Raw genomic sequence first — 20,257 nt, 5'->3', positions numbered from 1 at the left:
AAAGATGTAAGTTTAAGGTAGTTATTTATAATTTTAAATCTAATTATATAATAATTCAGAGACAAATGAGTAAGTAAAATAAGTCATTAGGGAACATGAACTGTCCATGATCAGTAATCATTCCATAACAGTGTAAATATTAAATCATGAATAACAGCTTTTAATTTAAGTAACTGATTTAATTTCCTATGTCAAAGTTGCTAATAAGCTACCCTACAACCTGTAAAGCACTATTAGAGCCGATTATTTTCTGGCTGTAAATGTTCTACAGATTGTTATCAGTAAAACCATCCTCCCCACAGATGCACACAACAAGGCGTGTGTACTGAATCCGGTACCATACAGCAGCAAAACAGACCCGAGCTGATTCCATGCTTAAAATTATCCTCGTTCTTGTTACTACCGTTGGGCTGCGAGTCCCTCGTGTTGACTTAACACAGCACACAGCCCATACCAGTATCACTCGCTTCTGTAAGGAACACAATAGGTGATGGTCGCCTACGCTCCTCATGAGCCGATGCGTGCCACAGCAACATGTTCTTACACAGGCAGTTATTGCAGGGAGCTGAACTAAGACAAGAGAAAGACCAGGCCTGCAAGGGCCCTTGAAAGTTCAGGTGTCCTCAATCAGTTGGTCATACTTGTGTCAATATACAACTGTGACATTAACTACTTCTAAGAATTTTTACTTCCTTTTAACTCCAACACATTCACTTCCACATTTCGGGAGGATGAAAGGAAAAAAAGTTTTCAAAAGCTGTTCCTGTTGACTGCATTCAGCTCCAGACTTCCTTCGTTACCTTCCAGCATTGACACCATAGACTGTTTTTGATCGCATGTATGTAAACACTTGACACTGCTCTCCTTCCTCACCATCACCAACAAGCACAACCACCCAGTGGAAAACAGTAGAAGATGAGACCCCTGGCTATCAGCATCATCAGTCTGCTGTGTTTCCAAAACATGGAAACTAGGACAACCAGATCCTTCTGAGGTGGTGGCTGAGTGGTAAGGGCTGAGCTGCAGCAATGCTGAACACCTCTGCACTACTCAGCATTCATTCCAGTGTGTGCCAAGCAGTGATGGTCTCAGTGAGAGGCATTTTCAATGCTTATTCTTGTGCAGTAGAGCCAGGACAGCAGCAGCAGCTGAAGTTTTAAAGGCTGGAGCCTCAGTAGAAAGTCCCACTTCTATCTTTACCCCAAATCATCATGTCTATGCCTTAGTCTTTTCCTCACTGGTACCATATCATTTTTGTTAGGAACCACCAAGATTATCTCAAAGTAAGATAACATCTGGTATAAATTTGTCTGAAGAACTAACTCAGCACTTTCGTATCTGGTCTGGGTAGATACTCACTTGAGATATAAAAATGAGCTGACTGAACTTCTCGCTGCAAATACTATTACTTGAATCTGGTGTGTCACCCGCCTTGTAAAATATTATTGTAAAAACTTATTTCAAAGAAACAGCTAAAATCAGTTTCTAAAATGCAGAAATTCCATTTATTATATTGAGAATATCAATTGCAAAAAGTCTTGCAATGCATTCTCTTCACTCTAAGTACAATACAGTACAGTTCTCCACAATAAGTTACATAAAGGCAAATTTTATGTACACATAAAAAGGATCAGTGCCCAGAACTATTTGCACAGCATATTTGCTATTCAGAAACAAACCATTTAAACCTTTAGTTCCCTTCAGAATTCTTAAAGCAAACTGAATTCATAAACAGATCTTAATTACCTGGTTTGATAAGGGTTTTCAACTAATTTCTAAATTCAGAGGAGACCATACAAATGGTTTAACCACTGAATCAGCATTCTCAGCATTCATTCTATAAACAAATGTATTAAAAATGAGGCATGCCATACGGTAGCATATAAGACAACATGGAGAAAATGACCTGTCTGCATTTAAACTGTTTATGCATCCCAAAATACTCAAAACTGAAGTAGTAAACTAGTAGTGCCATTGTACAAGGCACTAATGAGACCACAGCATAATTCTGCTTATGCATGCTCAAAAAAAGAAAACAACAAACAAAAAAGCCCAGAGAAAAACACCCCAAAACCTTAAAACCCCCTCAAACTGAAGAAGCAAAGAATAAGGCTACTAGGATAATCGGTGGAATGGAGAGCGTTGTTATGAAGAAAGACTGAAATAGCACTTGCTTTTCCAGTCACTGAAACAGCTAAGAGTATATGATTGCCTTCCAAAAGAATGTCAGGAAAATGCCAGAAAGAAAAAAAAAGCAAAAGGACAATATTGGCATAATAGTAAATGGGCCTCTAATAAATTTATATGGGAAGGAAAACACGGTTCCCCAACTTGAAGGACGAGATGTACAGGCAGGGCCTTTGAGTAAGGAGGAGTGGGACTAAAAATCTTTAAACAAACGGGTTTAATAGCATAGCTCATTTTATAGAAGGGATTCTGCGATGTGGTGTCTACTGTGGGAAAAGACCAGACACAGAAACACCCACCAGGAACGTTCTCAACTTGTCTGATCCATCACCGAAATAAGGTGGTGTCTCTTTTGCAGTGTGAAATTACATGATGTGCTCTAAAATTCCACTTAAAAAGCTTTTAATTCCCTCCCTTCACATGAATTATTCTATATTCAACCATGTGAATGCCTGTGAATACAGCAAATGCAGCACCAAGCCCTTGCTATGAAATCGGCAAGCTGAACAGGTGGCGTACCAGTCAGCACCTCCCACATACCTTTCACAGTGAGATTCTTTTTCACACCTCTCTCTTGTTTCTACAATGGATTGTAACAATAGTATCCTTCTAAAGTCACAGTGTGGTGAGCCATACAGACTGAAAATACTCAAGACAACACAAAAGATTATTTAATTTTTAAAATAATGCAAATGTAAGAATTCAAATGTAACATGTGGAAAAGCGTTGAGTTGTACATTCCACTGATTTTTCCAATCGATATTGAAGACACTTCCCTTGAACTATGTACACTTTCCCATTTATCTGAGGTGCTTGAACTTGCAAGATATGTAGGTAACAGTGTATCAGTCAAAGAATTACTCGGAAAACAAACACAAGAACCAAAAACCCCCTAAACTCTTCTTCACTGAAAAAGAGAGGCACTGCATTTTTAAGCTGAATTAAGGCTGTAAAATGATGCTGGTTCATTGTGAATTTGAAGTCATCAAACGTCACGGGGGTGACATTTAACCCACTGCTTCGCTGTTAGTCCTGTAAGCCTGCTTACGGAGGTGAGTCTCGATCTCCTCCCTGAAGACCAGCATCCCAAGGTGCGAGTGAGAGGCCTCGTTCATGGCTTTGGACTGGATACACATGCGATACTGCTCTGGAGTGAGTTCGTCTGCACAATGTTTCTCATGCCAGAGGTGAAAGAGACCAGGGACTGGTGTCCTGATCACAATAAGGTCGCCGTGCAAGTACTTTCTGTAAAGATGAACATCCTCACCGCCCCAGCCTTTCACTTCCAAGTCAAAACCCCCTATAAAAACAACATCAGAAAACATTATTTTGGCACACAGGCTAGATATAAGGCAAAAAGAGCAACACTCTGTGTAACGTATTACCAAATCTGGCACAACATACCAGAAAATCTGGAGCTATTAACTTGAAGTTCTCCATGCCAAAGCATGCCAAATTGAGGGACAGCAGCTTCAAGCATACCACATCCTTTGCAGTGGAAACTGCCCAGGACACAGACCATGCACTGCTGGTCTCAGAGAGTGTCTTAGCACAGCGTCTCCAAATCACATTATGCATGACATCCCATGTGACAGCTGCAGAAAACTGTAGGCAAGCCTCACTGGCTAGGCTTTTTGGTTATTTTTAGCAATCATAATGGATTTTAGCAGCTGGAAAATTAAGCAGTCACGCACCATATGAAAAGCCCTCTCTAAAAATGCCAACAATTACCCCATAGGTCACAACTTAAAATGCTGGATTTAAGGAAAGGAACCTGTTCCACCATTTTAAGTTCTCTTGCCCTTCCAAGACCATAATGAAAAATCGACCTGGCCTCATGCATAAATTCAAAATTCTAGAATTATGAAGTCTGCGTTTAGCATATCCCATACACATGGCAATGTGACTGCTACTGGAGATCAGCCTGCATTCAAGCCATTATACAGCACATCGGGCTGTATCATTCTATCTTCTGGCAGACTATCTTCAAGACGGTCTTCCAAATTTAAGCACACCAAGCTGCTCTCAGTTTTCACAGCATGCCACAAAGGGGTGCCAGAGCATATTGCTAAAGCCTCGAACAACCACCTTCAACTCCTCAAGGGTTTTTAAAAGAATGAATTTGAATGCTTCTTGTCTCTGTTAGTGGTTTACTTGAGGGACATGTTTCTTAAACTCGACTAATTTGCTTCAGACAGCCACAGAGTACAAAATAATGGAAGCTTTTTAGAAGTTCTAGAATGAAATGTTGTTACTAAAAATATTATGGCTTTTAACAAACACTTGTCAGATAGGACATCAAAATCTAGAAAAACTAAATTATCTCATTGGTCAAACTTGTCAAGGAAGTCTGACTGCTGGGCTTGGGAAAATAATAAAAGAAGAAATGCATTACTTCCCTGTCTTCAGACAAGAACAGAGAATCAATTTTTAGACACACAGATTTTTTTTTTTTTTACAGTTTCATCTTACCGACAGTCAAAAAATCTGTCCGATATTGACAAGTCATCCCAAAACCAAAATCCCGCCAGAAACCAGAATCCTTCTTGTGTACCTGCAATTTTAAAACAATATAATTTTGAAATGCAAAATATATCAAAGCAAGTACATTGCACTCGGCTTTGTAGAAAGCTAAGCTCTTCCAATCATTTGCTCAGTGCAAGATATAGCAAATAACACTTCTAGTATTTCTGTGCCATGCACAGACATGGACTTCCTAATCACCTGCTGTCACTTCACCCTTTGCCATCCAATTCCAAACACTTACTCTCATTGCAGTTTCCACATTTACCTTCTGCTGCACCACCTCTATTTTCTGTATCTGCTCAGACCGGGCTGTAATTTTTTGGTAGTTCATTGCCGAATCATTTGTTCCCAATACTGCAATTCCTACCCGGTTTCTAGGACTGCATTTATCTCTTCTTGTTCTGATATGACAAGAAAAGTAAGTTTTGTAATTGAAGTCAGCAACGATAAAGTTGTTAGATTCATATAATCAAAGAGCAGAGTTGTCAGGCAGGGGCTCAGTCCTCTCTCAGCTGTGACTACCTGAGGCCATATGCAAAAGCTTCCCTCCTACCTCCAGTAAGATGCGTGCAAACCAGTGTAGGGGGTGATGGCTATTATGCTTCAGTAAGGCTGTGTTGCACTATCCTTTCTCTCCTCTAAACCTGTCTACCTCAGAAGTCCCATCTGTGAAATCCTAATTTCACGTACGTAGTCTCTTGAAAGAGTTCAGCTGGACGCTGACATTGGCCATTCCATCTTCACGCAACAAAGACCCAGAAATGTGCTACTTCCTTCTTTCTGCCGAGTCCCAAATTATCCTTAAACCTATTCTCTTGAATGTTTGCGAGGTTTATTTGCGGGGTTTATTTTTTTGTTATTTTGTCAACAAACTTCGCTAGAAGCAGTGTTTCTCATTCCAAAAGCAAGACGAAATTAGCGGTATAACAGCCAATGGTTCTGGCAGATGTTGGATGGCAAAGGTAAAGAACCAATCTGCACAGAGTACAGCTGTCCACAGTACAAAAAAAAAGCAACTGACTGAAGATCTTTGCCCACGCCAAGTTACACAGCATGCCTCCTGCAACTACCACTCGGTAGTTAGCAAAGAGAAGTCGATACTGAGGAAAGCTCATCAAGCACCATCTATAGCTTTTTTTTTTTCTTTCAACACTTCTTTGTTTGCTGGAACATAAGACATAAGTTGCTGCCATGTTATGCCACTATCCTCCTAAAATACTGGCTTTCCAAGGCAGAATTAAGCAATAGATCAGAACTACCAACTTCGTTTGATTAATAGCACATTTTTTTTTCTTTAAATCTAGGTAGAACTTCAAGTTTATCTAAGAACGAGTTTTGTACTGTTAGATAAGATTTTCTTCCAAGTGCTTTGCCCATAGTGGATAAAAGTGTTTAGATATACACTGCCAAAGGTCCTAAAATAACCCAAATAGACTATTAAGTTACACTCAGTTTTGTTTTAATACAAAGCGCAACTAATCCTATCCAGAATAAATCACACTGCTTACCAACTGTTGCTCCACAGGAGGTGGTATATCTTGGTTGGCATAGACAATAGCAGGATTATAAAGGCTGAATACCACAGGATAAAAAACCTTTTTCCCTGGAAGTCAAAAGGTAATTGTTACTCACTGTGGGCATTCTTTCTGAAGGCAAGAGGAAACTAGAAATATTTTCTTTATGTAAAATATTAGCTATTAGCCATCTAGTGAAAACAAATAAAAATAAGGTCTGACTGCTAGGATTTCCCATTCAGGTAGCCCATAACATCTAGTGGACAGAGCCCATAGTATTAAAAAAAATAGTAAGTGTACACATATTTACATATACCCTATAGGCATACATTTATATAGTTATATATATTATATATCACAATATCACATTAGATGACAGTGAAAAAAACCTGCAATAATGGTACTTAGCAAAGCTAAAAAATAATCAAGTACAAGTAACACCTTGCATTGCTTGAGTTTTATGAGCTTGCCTCTTTCCACAGGCATTTATAAGTGTGTACATCCAAGATGTCCTGTAAGGGCATTAAGCATCATAAGTATCCAGATTATGCTGTTACACCAGTTCTATGCCTATTGCAGAAGCCAGGTAAATATTTTTCAAGGATCTCTTGCATTGCCAGTGGTGCAAAGGTATTGACAACAGCCCATGAAAACACCCAAATCCGGGCATGAATCCCTAACGTCTGAGAAGCATTTTCAGATCTCACTTGAAGCAAAGGTGACAAACTGTCAGTATGACTTGTCAAGCAGCCTCTCAAACTCCCTTCCTCGTGAAGGCTCCCCCAAAGTTTTTCCAATTATTTATGTAACTCATTTCATGAAGTGCAGAGACAGACAGAAAGGAAAGAAAAAGCAAGAAATGGAATCCAAATATCTGGCTTAGAGCAGATTTTCTTGCCTGTTTATTATGTGAAGAAAAAGCATCTATTCATTCCAAATTGACATTTGGAGAAAATGGTTTCTGGCTGCAACAAATTTGGAATAAGGTAAGTATTAAAAAAAAAGACCCAAACAAATGTTTGACAGGAGAAGGTCTTAACCAGCACGCTCGTTAAGTCAAGGAAGCTTCATCCTTCTTGGCAGAAGCTTGTAGATCAAGCAAGCTTCACACAAACTTGAGGAAAACAGGTCAGAAAATTTCAGAGCTTGGGACATACATACGGAAGATTAGCTCAGTCTCTGTAAGGAGGACATTGTGTAGCTCTACGGAAAACCATTCGTATGTGATGTGTCTTGGCTTATGTCTTCTCACACTTTCATAGCCAAAGTTGTTAGAGATTTCAGTATAGCAAAAATCATATTTCACCATAGGTGCTGTACTGAGTTTTGTTACACAAATTTACATGCAGTCTAGTCATTAAAGCAATTAAACTGTCCGGCTTTCTTTTAGACAGCCAAGTCTCGAGAAAATGTGAAAATTGTACGTATTGTACAAAAGGCGTGTTCTTACAACAAGCTACACTAAGGCAAAAGTTATTTCTCAGTCTAAATACTATTGTCTTTTCTGCACAGAGTATCTTCCATTTTCCTAGGTGCGTGGTACCGAATAAGCTCCACCATTCAAGTCAGTTTTCTGTATGCTCAACACAGGTCAGTTCAAGCCAAACAAGACAAGGCTTGGTTACAGCAACTGTAAAGAAACATACCAGGCTCAGCATTTAAGCGACAACTGTTGAGGAACTCAGCTGTGAAATAAATATCAACATCACAGAAGAACATCAGGACCTCGCCCTTTTCCCATGCTCTGGCACCCATGTCAAGTCCACGGCCTCGGTTAAATTCCTCATTCAGGGAGACAAGCGTGTAATTGTGGAAGTTAGTTTCTCTAGAAGAAAAACAGAGCCAAACCCAAAATAAACCCGTGTGGGGGGCAGAAGGGACCATTTATACTTTTTCAGCATTTTACAGTAATTTCATCTCGGAAATTTTTAAAAAGCCAGTTATATCATTAGGATGAGAAAAAACACCTGTTCCACTTAGTTGTCTACTTTAAGTGTCAGAGTCTAGGCATTGTAAAAAGACAGACCTAGGTCTTACTTCATGACTTCACTTTGCATTTAATCATTCAGACAGATTTAAAAATCATAGAATGGTTAGGGTTGGAAGGGACCTCAAAGATCATCTAGTTCCAACCCCCCTGCCATGGGCAGGGAAACCCTCCATTACACCAGGTTGCCTAAAGCCTCATCCAACCTGGCCTTGAACACTTCTAGGGATGGGGCATCTACAACTTCTCTGGGCAACCTGTTCCACTGCCTCATCACCCTCTGAGTGAAAATTTTTTTTCTTATATCCAATCTAAATTTACAAGGCCGTTTGGCAACTGACATAAAGTGTTACCCGAAATTATAATGCCGTCTAAAATTTGTTCCCACAAACTAAGCAGTTCTGACTAACAGAGCAGTATCTCTGTCTTCACTACGTCAGAGAGGAGGGCAAACTGAAAGCCAGAGTCCGGGCACTGCCAAACTCCTGAGGCATAACACCATGCACCTGGTGATGCCACCACCACTCCATCAGTTGGCTTCTCCTCGCTATTCCATACCAGCAGCACGCACGCTTGTACTCACTGCTGAAGAGGGAAGGAGCAGCAAAGGGAGACTGGAAATACACCTGGGGAATATCTTCAAGTAAAGTGACGTGTCTACTTCAGAGACAACTCAGGGGGCAATGCTTGCAGAGAACAGAGTGAAAATGCTCAACAGTAGCACCATGAAGGGCATGGTGAGCAGAGCCTTGGCCCGTGTGGTGAGGCAGGGATTACGTGAGAGCCCAGCCTGTTCTTGGCTAATGAGGGTAACAGGCTCCCAGCTCAGCAATGAGCACAGGAGCTCAGGCAGAGGAGCCCCTTCGCTACAGGGTTATGGATGCTATTACCTGTCCCATCCCTCTGGAGCAAAATTTGGGAATTTTACATCCATACTACTGTAATGCTATTTGCTGAGACTGCCACGATGAAAGTGTGTTTAAAGTTGTTTCATGGCAGAGGGTAAGCATGGACCCAATTACCTAGTACCTAGAAAGAAGCTTAACTTGTCAAACTCAGCAGCCTACTGGCCTACTTAGACTACATTTGTCTTATCATTAAACAAATTGGTTCTCCAGTTAAAGAACTATCAAAATGTACATCCCAGTTCCAAAGAACTTTAATTCTGATCAATCTATTAGCATGACTGAATATTCACTTCAAAACTCACCCCTGTTGTTTTTTGGACTGTCAGATAGGAACCTCAAAGCCACTGCAGTTAGTCTTTTTTGGCCTATAACTTGATTTTTAGTAGTCTTCAGTAGACTTTTGCAACTTAGGCTGTAAAACGCCAACCAAAAAATAGCATACTGTAAATAAAGTTCACTTTTCCTATTAACCTGTAATGGACTGTAAACGTACTGTTTTTATTGTTTTGTTCTTTTTAAAAACCATTTTAAATGCCAATCAAGATTGTTTGTATTGACTGAAACTGGATCAACACACTTACCTAGCTACAGATTCTAAGATGCTTTGTACTTCTGAAAGCCCATCTTGTCCAAAATACACGACTGTGAGGTGAACACGCTTATCCTGATGAATACACACATCCCTGTGAGCACAAAGATAAGCTGATATTAATAATTACTTGCAACACAACAGATGCTTCAGGTACTTAAAAGCTATTGCATTTAAAAGTATTACCAGACTTAAGTATTCTGGTCAGACTTCAACTAGCTTCTAAAGAAAACAAGGCAAGATGTTTTCCCTCTTCTTTCCCCATCTTTCCCATTTGAATCAGAAGGTTCCAATACTGTGTGTCTCATGCCAACATCTTACTTTACAAACAGGAGCTCAAAAGCTGACGCAAATACGAAAATGATGTTCAAGATCATCTGTGTCCAGGTTCACAACAACCCTGGCATTCAGTCTAAAAGGGGTTTTTGCGCAATTTGAGAATCTCTTAAATCCCTTTAGAGGGAGTGTTTTCTCCATGCAACAGGTTCAATTACAAACGTCCCAAGGCAGTTGCACACAATGTTGGAATCATTAGTTCTGCCGCAAATGCACCACAACAGAAATTCATTTTCAAAGAGAAACAACGTACTGAAAATCAGCAATATAGCTCACTATATAATCTCATGCACCTACCTAAAGTTTTGCATAAATTGTGCAAATGCCTCAGTTCTTCCAGCAAGAGGAACAATAATGTTAATGATTGATCTAGAAATATCGACTGTTTCACTCTTCACTTTCATGAGGGGTCCAAAAGGTCGGAACAAGGTGACATGCCTGTATTCCATGCCATCCATCTTCTTATAAAACAGTTCATATTGTGTCCCCTTATCTCTTTCTGTACGATAGTAACCTGAAGAATAAGTCACACAAGTAATTTGTAAAGTCAAAGATCCCAGCAATTGTATTTCAAAAACACTGTTTTTCCTAAGAACTATGAAGTGGTGAAGAATAAACCTTTAGGGGCAAAGCTTCTGAGTTTTCTCTAAAAACAAACAAAAAACTCCACAAATCACCACCAATCACAATCGCCCTCTTACCCTCTTAGACCACATCTGAGAAACAATTCCAAACAAACTCCATTTTCCCCTGCTTCTTAGAGACAACAACAGGTTTTATGGTCCTACGTCAACTTCTCAGGCAGAATTAGAGTTGGGTCTTCCCAACAAAAAGGGAATTCAACTATTTTCTATGGAAAAGGATGGCTGAAATCTAATATTGCATGCTCTTAAGCTCGTCAGTAAGGATCCTCCCCTGAGTTAGTCCACAGTAAAAGCTGAGATCATCTGGCCAGCAATCAACACAACACAAGCTGTGAGCAGAACAAATGACACTAACTCATTTGACAAAGTCTGCAAAATCTGAAATGTGATATCTAAAAAAAAAGCATGATAAATGCTGGAATGCTTTAAAATTGTTTTCACTGCTGACCACTAGCTACAGGGCTTTCTATTTGATTATAAAGACAGTGGTGTTTCACTACAGCCATGGTCCTCTACGGACATAGGCAGAAAAAGTTTTCTAAATAGCTGTAACACTTTGAGAAAACAATACCAGTCCACTATAAACAGGATTACCTATTTGGAGATAGATTTTCCTACTCATTAGGAGTAAACTATCTCATTCAGAACATGGTCCTTTCATGTAAGGACCATCAAGGAAGCAAGGTAAGCCAACAGCCTCTAATTTTAGGCCACAAAAGAGAACACCAAGACTCATTTGTGGCTTCGACTGAACTGAGCTCTGCGCTGTTAATTCCAAATATATACACTAACCTGAGAGTAAGAACTGATGAAAGGAAAAATCCTCCAACAGAATTGTCCTTTGTTCATCCCATCTCTGCTCTCCTCTCACAAGGAAAACATACTATAGAGAAGAAACATAAGCTACACTATGACGCTATGAACCAAACAACTTCCAGTTGAGCTGGCCACACAAACCATTGAGAAAGTTACATAATAGCTGCATATCCCTAAGTGTGATGAACACACCTGCCTTTACCCTGTCCAACCAGTCTATTTCCATTCACTTGGGAGGCCTGAACTACCTCTTCTCCTACAAGCCAGCCTCCAGAGCTGCTGAAATCCTCTCCCAGCCTCCCACCCAAGAAGAAGGTGGCAGGGAACGGGTAAGATCAACTGTTCTGGTTACACAAAGAGCTGGTTGTCTTTTGTGCTCAGTATCAGTATTGTCCTTTTGTTGTCGTCTTTTTCGCAACCGAAATCAAGAGCTGTGAAGGTGCATGAAGGAAGCAGCCCTCAAAATTAGAGCAGCTTAGTTTTGTTTGTCTATCTCAGGAACTAGAAAGAAGTCATCTTACATCTTGGCTTCTCTCCCTCTCCTTAGGCAAATATTCCTCTGTGTTCCCTTCCTCCCATTACTTTCTAATTCAACACAAGAAGCAAATGAACAGGCACGCCACCTTACCTCAACTTTTTACCTCTATACCCCAGGCTCCTTTTACAAAGTCTTTTCCCTAAATCTATCTAATTCCTTCCATGTTCCTCTGCTCCAGCCTCCCTCCCCAAACTAAATCCATTTTCAATTCACTGATGTTTCCTCCTTCTGCCCCTGTCCTGTATCTGACCAACAGCTTCTTTTACAGCAAGCTCCCTGTTCCCCTCCAATATTCAGCTCTAAGGCACTCCTTCAGTGGGTGAGCATGGCTACTGGTAGACTCAAGGGGAAACGTGGCTGACCACCACATAGGATCTGCTGGAGATGGGGTGTAGCACAACAAGCTGGTGCCTTCACGCTGGAAGTTAATGGTGACTAAATCTAACCTTTCAACTTAAACGCTTTTTACCTGTTGTTCAAAGTTTTGCAATGCACTCCTTTAAGACAGAGAAATCCACAGTTACTCCTTTGTGAACACTGTGCTGCATAAAATATGCTCCACACTTTAATGCTCAGGAAAAGCATAACAATTTCAAATCAGTATTAATTACAAGAACTGAGAAAGGCATTTCAAATCAGGGAAGCCCACAGTGTTCACTGTTAGAAGCAGAAAAAGATTTTAAATCCCTCTCAATCCTTTTCCACTCCAACCCTTTGTGCTGTCTTGTCCAGTGCTGTAGCCTGAAAACAGCTTCTTGGTTGTTGGAGCTGTCGATGCACCAAGGTGTTTGCACACCACGCTCTCACGCAATAGTCAGCAGACACTTCGTACCAATACCCCTGCATAAATTAATATTCAGTATTGTATATTATATTCCTTTCTCTAGTATCCATTAGTTTTTTGTAGATGAAAACACCATTTGCAATGTAAGTGAAGTTTTTAAAAAGTGTGTCACAGTTGCCAATACCTTATCTTTAATCAAAGGACAAGCTTAGATGTCAGTCTGCAACAGAAGGTTGTAGTACAGAATAAAAATTTCTAGATTAAAGTAACTTTAAAAGAAAATGCTGCTGTAGCTTCAGAGAGACCTTAATATGCAAGTCCAAATTTGAGTAGTGCCTTGCCTGCCAACATTCAATTGCTGGAATACAAGGTTCCAACCTTTTAAATCTCAACATCCTACCAGCACTACCCTCCTCTTAAATAGCAAGCATGTGCTCCTTGAGTTATTTTCCTTGCTAACGTCCATAGGTAATCTACTAATTTGAATACTTTTATGGGATTAAAGCTTCTACGCACAGAAGCCAGAAAAGGCTTCTATGCACAGAGAACAACCAGAAAAAGAACACACATCTGGTTTACTTAGTGTATTCAGGTTTTTAACACTTGGGTCTGACTCATGTAATAAAATCTGCTGTCTCACCTTCCAACTAGCACATACTGGCTGCCATCCAAAATAGAGCTCTATAAGCAAAGAGGTAAAAAGCAGCAGAAATAATTTAACAGTTGTTATTCCTGGTCCATGAAACTTTACTCCCTTTGCAGAAGTCCTGTTTCTCACCAAACAAATTAAATCTAGGAATACTAGGGATCAATTACTATCAAAGCCAAAAGGCTGTTCTTCTATTGCCTCAAATACTATTACATGTTTTACAACTATCAAGAAAGTGTTTGGCTATGGAATTTAAGACATATGTCTTTCTTTTTTTGTGTGTATTAAAATTCTCTGTTGAAGTTTCCAGAACACTGGCCAGTTTCTGGTCTTATGCAGAACATACTAAAGGGGGTGTCTGCATGACAAAAAAGCCCACACTGTTCTATGGATGGCAAGGACTCTGGGAAGAGTTTTGACTCTGAGTTGGCAGCACTGGGATAAACAATTTTTCACAAAGCAAAGAAGGGTGGGGAGTCTTCCCTTGAAAACCAGACTTAAAGATAGTTCCTGGCCTTTGCTCAGTTCCGACTGGAAACACAAAATCAAGAGAAACAGACCCAAACAGTAGCACTCCAATTCTAGCAGACATTCAATAGCAACACCTTTATTAGAGATCAGCTAATTGATAATTAACTTCTGAAAAAAAACACTAACGCCTCTATTTTCCAAATGTTAATTTTAAATGTCTATCCAATGGAAAAGCTTTTAACCCCTTGACAAAATAAACCTGTTACACTGATAAATGTAACCCAAATAAACCAGTTACACTGATAGTAAAGCACAGATGTCCATGACAGCTCCTCAATGAGTTTCGCATCACTATTCCAGACAATGTCATAGGCTTCTGAACAAAGGGGTGCACAGAAGTAATATTATGCTCTTCCTATCCTACTTATCCTCTGTTTCTCAGAATTATCAAACACTGATCTCAACCTATTTTTAATCCAGGACTATCTTAGAATGCCCGACTCAGCAATTAAGTTCATCGTTTATAGTCCTAGACCTCTTCATTGAAAAATATGTAATACTGCAACTTTTATCCTCTCTAAGGATACTCTTCATCCAAGGGGAATAGCGTACTCCTGTTTCTCATACGTTTAGATCTAATGGAAATATAAAGAAAAAAAGAACTTCAAAGTGTTTCTCAAACAGCAACTGCAGAAAAAGACTTTAAGATCTTCAGATCAGATTTTCGTTCTGTTATAATTAAAATTCTGGAAGTTTCATTCTGGGTTGCAGCAAAGCAAAGAAGGTAATAATGCAGCAAATGGAAGATAACACTTGAACAGGTTGGTCCCTATTGTGGATACAGCTTCCTTGCACCACTGGTAGAAGTCAGAACATCTTCATGTAGAGATGATCACAGAGGCTGAGCATGCAGCAAAGGAGCTGCATCAACAGTTAAATCAAGGGCACAGAGAAAAAAGAAAACAAAAACCAAACAACTAGCAGTGACAAGAAAGTTAGCATCCATCAGCATTTATTTTGAAGTTTTTTGGCCTATGCGGTGATAGAGTAATAAAAATCAGTAGATTGAGGCTACTATGTATTATTGACTAATTAAGTGTCCTTTTTCAGAAATGTTTATTTAGGTAATTTCTGTTTATAAAATAGACAAATTTACACAGGCAGAAGGCAGATTAATTTTTAATTCATGTCACTAGTATTTGTTGTCACAAGTGACTCCAATATAGGTAAATCCTAAAATACAATAAAAAAATTCTTGATGCTTTTACAAATCAAGACAGTGATATTTCACTGACTAGGCATCAGAGGCAACGTAACGCTGGGGCAGAACTTCAGACACATTCAGTGGAGATTAAGAGATACCATTAGGTAAAATTGTCTGTAAGAAAAGAGATTCTAAACTTATTTATACAGCCACCAAATTCTCTAAGGATTTACTAATACACCTGAAGTTAGGCACCATGAAAGAGTATATAGCTCAAAGTTTAGTCTAGTATTTCACAAATCTAGGAAAAAAGCTGAAATAATTCCCAGAACCAAACATTTACCTACATGAAAGTTTCGCCTGTTGAGGTAGGAAGTCAGAAGACTTCTAGAATAAAAACACTAGTTTAGCTTGTACTTGTGGCATAGTTTTGTGGGTAAGTTTTCATAGATAGATATGCATTAGTTTTGAAAAAAAAATTCCTGCGAGTCAGAACAAAAGCAAAATTAGTTTACCTATATTAAGCATAAAATATGACGGTATGTACTAACTAATGTGGTATCATGTTTTCTCTTTTGCGCCTCAGAACTAAAAAAAAAAAATCCACACACCAAGCTTCTCAGTCTCCTGTTTCAAATTGTGCAAAACTCTAGTCTTACTCCTAAATCACTTATTACAAAATAATCTATTAGCAAGTGAAGAGGATACAGAACAAGCTATTTTTAACTCAAGCCAGTAACCATTTCTCTAAACAAGCAAAGCTAATCCAGCAACAACTCAACTCAGTTGTGCTCTTTGTACATTTACAGGACCTCTTGGGACAGCAGTAGACACAAGAAGTCCTCTACAAAACTTGAACCCACCAGTTTATGATAGCTTAAGAGAGCAGCTGTTCTAAATGGAAAGGCATCAGCTTTCCAACTGGACTTCCATCACACAAGGATGCACAAACTGACATGGGAGGTATGTGCTAGAGCCCAGTCACAGGGCAAGGGACCTGCAGGTACTGCTACCAGCAGTTCCATTTCTCACCTCTATAAGTGGTTGAACAATAGGGAGGGGAAAAAAAAAGGTGTTAATATTCAGAAGCAGCTTTTTTTTTGCTGGCCTAGTGTCTAAATTAGGCAGTAGTACTCATGCATACAGAAAGACAGAATACCCACATAACCCACAACTTCTGTCTGAAAAAAAGACACTGATAGCTATCACTGTGGCTAGTTGCTAACACACCCAATATGAGCTACAGTATAACAATACTTTTCATTTTCTATAGTTTGTTACCCTATGCTTGAAGAGACTGCCTTTATAGCAAAAGGAACTAAGTGATTTCCAAAACCAATTATCAATATACTGGTATGAAGAGAGGCAGAAGTATGAAGTACACTTCTAAGGTCTTAAATCTGCTTGCTTTCTTGGAGGTGTGCAGTAATTCAAGACTGTACACTAAGAAAAACAAAGAGCTATTTCAATAATGGTAAAAAAATCCACTCAACCATAGGCAGCATTCTAAAACAGTAAAGGAAAAGCAGCTGCACACTTCATATAAAACGAAAATTATTAAAAGGCCACAAGAACAACTACCTCTAGACAAAATAATATGGTTTTAAGTTAAAATTGTACTAAAAGCCTGGCACTGCACTGGCTGTGTTACATCAACACAGTTCAGTGGATTCTACACCCTATGGCACCCTTCTGGAATGAAAAAACAGTACTTGCATTAAACTTGAAACATAGTAGCTGTAAAAAGCAGAGACTTTTTGCACTACAGACCAATTACATCATCTTAGACTAAAAGAACTGATTATTTCCAGGCCAACGGTACTTTTCTCCAGCATGTTTGCTTAATAGTGCAGACATCAGTACTGCTGAGATCCAGAATCGCTTTTACAGTAATGCTCTTATAACATGGTCCAACTTTGGGGTTTTTTTATGGCAGCATGAACTGTATTTAATACTGTAAATACAAAAAAAAGAGGTACCAGGGCAGTTTTTGATAATACTTATCTCCATCAGCATTACACTGTACCTTGAAAGCCAACTTCTATAGGAATTATCACCAGTGCACCTTTTAAGGGTGTCACTAAGTACTGAAAGCCTAACTGCTATATTTGCTTTTATAATAACAAGTGTTCTGTAACTAAACTTACAAGCACTGAGAGAACTGAAGAGAGAACAAGAAAACAGCTTAAGGCTGCACAGTTTAGCAGACCCCATAACTAGTGTACCATGAAGGGTCTGTTCAGGACACCGAGTTCTTCAGTGGACGTGACCAGAACATTTTAGCCTACCAAGGCCCTCCCTCCCAGTATGAGTATGCCAACTCTAAGAGTCAAAAGCCTGAATATTAACTAAAAGTGGCACAGAGATGAGTGAAGAAAAATCCCGCAGCTTCACACTGAATTGCTTAACTACGCTGGAACAAGAGAGATGAATCAATTTCTACCTCCCACTGCCACCAGTTTCACTGAAGTCTTTCAGTTACTTAGTACCAGAAGCAGTTGTGTCACACTGACTTCAGCTACAACCAATTATGAACACCTCAGTATTTTAAGCAGATGCAGCTTCCCCCGTACACTTCTTGTGGTGAGCCCTTCTTCTGAAATGGATTTCTTGCTCCCTACTCAAAACACAAGACAATGAAGCAGTAATATTCTCATAATTAGAAATAAAGCTTCTTACTGTGTAATTACCATTCAAGTAGGTAGAACCCCTAAAAATACAAACACCATTAAATGCCTGTTGTGACATTCTGTCAACCAGCTGGAAAGCATGTAACAAACATACCTTCTATGAAATCATTTTCACTATACAGCTGCCTCTCTCCTACTCCGTCATCTTCATCTTGTCCGTCTTCTTCATCTGGATTATTGATAACTTCTAAGCCAGCCTCAATAACTTCCACCAATTCATCTCGTTTATCCTTTCTAACAGGTTTCTCTTCTGGATGCCGAGTGAGTCCCATCTCCAACTGGAATACTTTCATGGATGTAAAGCTTTCAAAAGGAATGACACCATATTCACTAGGCAGTTTGGCCCCCACGCTCACCTCAGCTTTGTCAATCTGGGAATGAAGAAACTCTAGGAGATCATTGGATGCTTGTTCTTTGGTGCCCTGGTAGTTCACACCATTGACCTTGGGGCTCTTTTTTTCCTGCAGGGATTTCAATTTATCACTCATTTCCTGAAGTTCTTGCTTTAACTGGGCAATCTGACGTTTCAGACTGCTAGCTCGGTTTTGATAATGCTCTTCTTGTTCCTGCAAGAGAGCTTGATAGTATTCTTTACCCATGCTTTCACCTACAACACCAGGTAGAGATCCATTACCATCTGTTTGTGGAGCACACTCGAGCAAATACATGAGCAAGATTAAACTGAATAATAAAGCAAGGCCCACTAAGAGCCAACGAGTCCTGGCTTGAATTACTAAGCCTCTTCTGGGCATTCTCATATTATTTCTATTTCCAATCCAAAAAGATGACTTATCCGCTCATGCCTTCCAGGGAACATCACCTCAGAGTTCAAATCTTAGAAAGAGAAAGCATGACCGTAAGTTACGACAAATTTTGATAAAGTAGATGATGAGCAGTTTTCAACCTTTGCCTTAATTAGGTGTCATTGCAGAGACGTAAGTCTGAAGTTCCTATGTCATCCATAACCATCAACTGTAAGTTTGGTTGACGCCATACAATTTTTGTTCAGGATTTGCTACCTCAAACAAAAAACCCTGCAAAGGGGAAGGAAGATGGAAGACACGAGCAAGGAGTCATATTTCCATTTCCTAATTCAACCCTAGTTGAAGGGTTTTAGCCTATTTGGAGTTCAGTGAGGAAAGTCTGCAAAAGTAATTTTATAAGCTTTGAATCAACAGCAATTTTTCCCCCTACAATGTGTCAGTGAGAGCAGTCTACAGTTTAGTAACAGTAGTTTTCATTGGCTGGTTTCCCTTTTCCTCTGGCACTTGAGTTCTTTTTTCCACTTCCCCTTCTTTCCTTGGAATCTGCAGTTTGAGTCAGCAAAATGAAGACAGAACCTAAAATTAAAAGAAAGGTGCATATTAGAACTACAAAGCAGCCGATTATTTGGAAAATGCATGAACAAATTTGTAACACATAGATGCAAAGGATTGCTGAGAGAAGGAGTAGGAAAAGGAGAAAGAGAAAATATTACTTCTTTCCATTGCAGTGATTCTCTTTGACATAGTGTCTGGAAAACAGCAATATGGACAGTATAAGGAAATATATTTTTCACACAGCTAGCTAAAGCAGTAAAGGCTCTTCTAGTCTCATCAAGTGTTATTTGTTTTAACTCCCTCATTCCTTCTTGGTTTTTTTGTTTTGTTTTCCTCCGTGGGAGGAAAAAAAACCCAACAAAACCCATGCCTTTCCTACTCCTCTTAAAAAAAAATTTCCAACAACTATTTTGAAGTAGCAACAGCAGAAGCTTACTTAAAGTAAAAGCAAATGGATATGTATCTTTTAGGGAATTATTCACTCATGAATCAAGTAGTGCAGACCTAAATATCAAAGTTCACAGAAACAGCATTTCAGAATAGGTCAAATTCAACAGAGATTCGAATTCGAATCCCAGTTCCTGATTGATGAAAGGGAGCCTCAAATTATCCATTCACTAGCATTTCCACTTTTTGATTTGGTTAGGCTAGCATGAAGAGGCATTGACCATTTACATGGGTTACCTTCTTACATCGCTAACTAAACCAGCTTGGAGGAAAAACACATGGAAAGAGGCCACAGTTACACCAGATGGGGATATCAAAAATCCTACTCAGCAATGATAGTCAGCTAAACAGTTTATAGGCCTCTTCAACAACAGCATAAATAGCTGAGAAGTAAGCTCAATGCATGTTAGTCTACATTCTAACATTAGTAAAATACTTTCGTTTAAAACTTGGTTGTGGAAAATAAGTGAAGCTCATTAAAATTTATCCAGGGATCTATTAGCTCTACATCCATTTTAACTGTGCTGTATAATTATTGTTTGGGGGAAGTTCTGGGACTTGAGTAACTTTGGTTTAGTTTCATTAAGAGTATGAGATTAGAAAAAGATTGCCCACTCCAATACTCCTCATATATGGGTTGGACAAATT

The 20,257-nt window shown here is 39.3% G+C and overlaps 1 protein-coding gene across 1 annotated transcript in view; it reads right to left on the bottom strand.

Annotated features, from left to right (window-relative positions):
- Positions 1 to 1,505: 1,505 nt before the first annotated feature.
- Positions 1,506 to 20,257, bottom strand: part of CSGALNACT2 (chondroitin sulfate N-acetylgalactosaminyltransferase 2) — a 35,059-nt gene continuing 16,307 nt past the window's right edge. Inside the window, exons 2-8 of the mRNA XM_086616258.1 lie at positions 17,938 to 19,183; positions 10,345 to 10,561; positions 9,704 to 9,805; positions 7,874 to 8,052; positions 6,222 to 6,316; positions 4,660 to 4,741; positions 1,506 to 3,487 (exon numbers count right to left, since the gene is read on the bottom strand). Of these exons, the coding sequence (XP_086472384.1) occupies positions 3,195 to 3,487; positions 4,660 to 4,741; positions 6,222 to 6,316; positions 7,874 to 8,052; positions 9,704 to 9,805; positions 10,345 to 10,561; positions 17,938 to 18,601 (1,632 nt within the window). The 5' untranslated portion in view covers positions 18,602 to 19,183 and the 3' untranslated portion in view covers positions 1,506 to 3,194. The remainder of the gene's footprint in view (positions 3,488 to 4,659; positions 4,742 to 6,221; positions 6,317 to 7,873; positions 8,053 to 9,703; positions 9,806 to 10,344; positions 10,562 to 17,937; positions 19,184 to 20,257) is intronic.

Source organism: Tauraco erythrolophus, chromosome 9 (assembly GCF_009769465.1).
Source record: "Tauraco erythrolophus isolate bTauEry1 chromosome 9, bTauEry1.pri, whole genome shotgun sequence".
Lineage (NCBI taxonomy): Eukaryota > Metazoa > Chordata > Aves > Musophagiformes > Musophagidae > Tauraco > Tauraco erythrolophus.
This window is presented reverse-complemented; position numbering and strand designations above follow the sequence as displayed.